This window comes from Fragaria vesca, linkage group LG6 (assembly GCF_000184155.1).
Source record: "Fragaria vesca subsp. vesca linkage group LG6, FraVesHawaii_1.0, whole genome shotgun sequence".
Classification (NCBI taxonomy): domain Eukaryota; kingdom Viridiplantae; phylum Streptophyta; class Magnoliopsida; order Rosales; family Rosaceae; genus Fragaria; species Fragaria vesca.
The window spans coordinates 29360884-29364121 of NC_020496.1; the positions used below are offsets into that span (position 1 = coordinate 29360884).

The following is a 3238-nucleotide window of genomic DNA, read 5'->3' on the forward strand; positions in this document are numbered from 1 at the left end:
TTTTCCATCTGCACCCTGCAGAAATATTAGATCTATTTCTACAATCAATTTGATGACGATAGTCATAAATGTTTTCCCCCTCTGAGTATTGATATCAATGCAATAAACTAAGAAGAAGTACAAATCTATCTCTCAAATTTGTACAAAGAATTCGAAAGATTATGAATTTGTACAAAGATTTCGAAAGATTATTAGTCTTTTTTTTGGCCGGCATATCAATATATACACCAACCTCAGTAAAGTTAGAGAACCTAAAACCCCCAACAACATCTTTACTCCGATGCCTATCAGTTCAAACTTTCGAATTTATTATGTTCCAACCAAATACATACTTATAGAGAAGTCTCCTCCTCACTTCACTTCAGGCAAAAAACCAACACGCTTGCAGGAGAGCTATGGCACCCTCGCACATTTCATTTTTGCTCCCAACTCTCCTCCTAGTTCTACTACTAGTCACCGAAGTAGCAGCAAAAGTTCCGGCAGTCATAGTGTTCGGAGACTCCACCGTCGATGCTGGGAACAACAACCAGATTCCCACCATTGCCAGGAGCAATTTCCAGCCTTATGGCCGTGATTTCTTTGGTGGCAAGCCAACCGGGAGGTTCTCCAACGGTCGAATTGCCACGGACTTCATCTCTAAAGCCTTTGGACTCAAACCGACCATTCCGGCCTACTTGGATCCTTCCTACAAGATATCGGATTTCGCCACTGGTGTCACATTTGCTTCTGCTGGCACCGGCTATGACACTGCAACTTCAGATGTGCTGGTATATATATACATCCCCCAAAATATATTTGTATAAAAAGTAAATTAAGCTCACTCATGTTTGTATGTGTTATTGCATGTATATATGTACGTCTGTAACTCTGTATATATACATATACTACCTACATGCCATTTCCACAAATTATATGTACATTGTTTTTGTTTTTTTGTTTTTAGTTCAACGGAAGACGAATCCATGCATTGATAATAATTAAAACGACCTCACTCGGTCAATCTCGAGACAATCCTCTTATTGCTTGTTACAAATCGATGCTCAACTTACATTGTTGGTCTAATTCTTAATTTCTAAGGTCAATTGAGTATCTAATTAATATGGTAAAACTCTGGTTAAAAAAAATACGTGTAAACTACATATTATCGATCTATTAAATTTTCTCAATAGATATTTAATTATGTGTGTCCTATGTCTTATTCTTTTCATCTCCATATATTCATGAATTTAGGAATATTCTTCAGCATAACGGGATTTGATATGATCTTGCAGTCTGTAATATCACTGTGGAAGCAATTGGACTACTACAAGGAATACCAGACTAAACTGAGAGCTTACCAGGGAGGAAATAAAGCAAAGGAAACAATAAACGAAGCTTTACACATGATGAGCTTAGGAACCAATGACTTCCTGGAGAACTACTACTCCACATTTCCACCATCTGGCCGATCATCCCAATACACTACCTCCCAATACGAAAACTTTCTCATCGGAATAGCAGGGAATTTCGTGAGAGAACTCTACAAGCTCGGAGCTCGGAAAATTTCGGTTGGAGGACTACCTCCAATGGGGTGCTTGCCATTGGAGAGAACCAGTAATTTCATGGGTGGAAATGACTGCATTTCGAGTTACAACGATGTGGCTTTGGCGTTCAATAACAAGCTGAATAACTTGACCGTAAGCCTCAATAAAGAGCTTCCTGGGAGCTCTGTGGTGTTCTCAAATATTTACTTCATTGTCCTGAATATGATAAAAAAGCCTTCTTCATATGGTAAGTGACTCAAACGCTTCATCTTTCAATGCTTTGCTTCTTTATGTTTCCACGTACATAATCATCTTGTTTAATTTTGGGTCCAAAATAGGGAAGATAAATACAGAACCAAATTACTACAACCTGAAAAATATTTAAGAACAGGACATATGTCTCTTTAGCATTTATGTTGTCACAATCTTTTTGAGATCCTATTGTCCTCAGCTCACCGGCCGAGTAAGACGACATATACAATGCTCAATCTGATCGACCCTTTTGTGTGATGTAATTGACAGGTTTTGAAGTGACATCCACAGCTTGCTGTGCCACAGGAATGTTTGAGATGGGGTACGCATGCAACCGAAACAACATGCTCACATGCACTGATGCAAGCAAATACATCTTCTGGGACTCCTTCCATCCTACAGAGAAAGCAAACCAGATCATCTCTGATCACCTTGTCAAACATGTCCTGGCTCAGTTTCTTTAATTAATATTCCTTCGATATATGAAAGCTAGGGCATAAACTACTAAAGGGTTCCTATCCCTTATTTCAGATAAGTTGATATATGGCTTTATATATCCCTAGCTACTTAATATATTTGTGCCCAACAACCATGTATAGGTTGTTTAGAATGCATTGTGGTTGGTGTTTGACAACAACAACAAAAAATCATTGTGGTTCTAATTCTACTGCATATGGAGTGGCAGTGTGATAATCAGGGTGTATTTAATTAGTGGTTATAATTTAAGTATGATTCTAGTGTACGTGAATAATGGATTCCAATCCTCTCTTTTTGTGATCTTACATACATGTATTTTCAAGTCGATGAATATAAGCTATATATATAAGCCATGTACGTACGTATGGGATAACTTTATAGGACATTATAAGAACCAAATAATGACTTTTGAATGAACGGTTGGATGCGTGTTTTGACTTCGGTTAGTATTTTCAGTTTTCAAGATGTATATTTTCAAACCGTTCATTTAAAATTTAAAAGTCATCACTTATTCCTTATTTAAGGTCATCTCTGTGTGTATGTTGTTCTAGTCATAGTTTAGATACATTTCTGCATAAATAGTTGAATATTAACATGTATATGGTGTGATGTATATAAATCTCACATGAGAAAACTGAGTCGTAGCTATAAGTCTTATAATTTTCTGTGTCAATGGTTGAAACTAGAACATCCACCCCTTCTTATACTACTAAGGACTATGACACCTCTAATGAGTGACCTAGTCTAGATTCGAATCTAAATGTTATGCATGCATGTCTATTTGATGCTGATCATCGATGTGGAAGTATTTGAATTGGTCATCTATATCTATGAGACGTCTTTCTCTTGAAACAGAATGGTGTAAAAAGGACGATAGAATCAAAATTTCCCATAAAGCTAGAATGTCCAGATCGATAAACATCAGAATTATCATACAATATTATACATACACCAGTTTCTTTATTTTCAGGTTTTGGAGTATTAAT

General features: G+C 36.8%; 1 protein-coding gene across 1 annotated transcript; it reads left to right on the forward strand.

The window, feature by feature from the left end:
• Positions 1-369: 369 nt before the first annotated feature.
• LOC101295732 (GDSL esterase/lipase At2g04570-like) lies at positions 370-2524 on the forward strand. Its single transcript, XM_004304022.1, has 3 exons — positions 370-767; positions 1272-1770; positions 2046-2524. Exons 1-3 carry the CDS (start codon positions 396-398, stop codon positions 2237-2239), a joined length of 1065 nt encoding a protein of 354 aa, XP_004304070.1. The 5' UTR covers positions 370-395; the 3' UTR covers positions 2240-2524.
• The last annotated feature ends 714 nt before the right edge of the window (positions 2525-3238 follow it).

Bases quoted from the DNA above. Each gene is read 5' to 3' on its own strand.
- LOC101295732 (XM_004304022.1), top strand. From the start codon at position 396: ATGGCACCCTCGCACATTTCATTTTTGCTCCCAACTCTCCTCCTAGTT. The intron at 768-1,271 runs GTATATATATAC...ATGATCTTGCAG, and splicing joins CTGCAACTTCAGATGTGCTG to TCTGTAATATCACTGTGGAA. The intron at 1,771-2,045 runs GTAAGTGACTCA...TGTAATTGACAG, and splicing joins AAAAAAGCCTTCTTCATATG to GTTTTGAAGTGACATCCACA.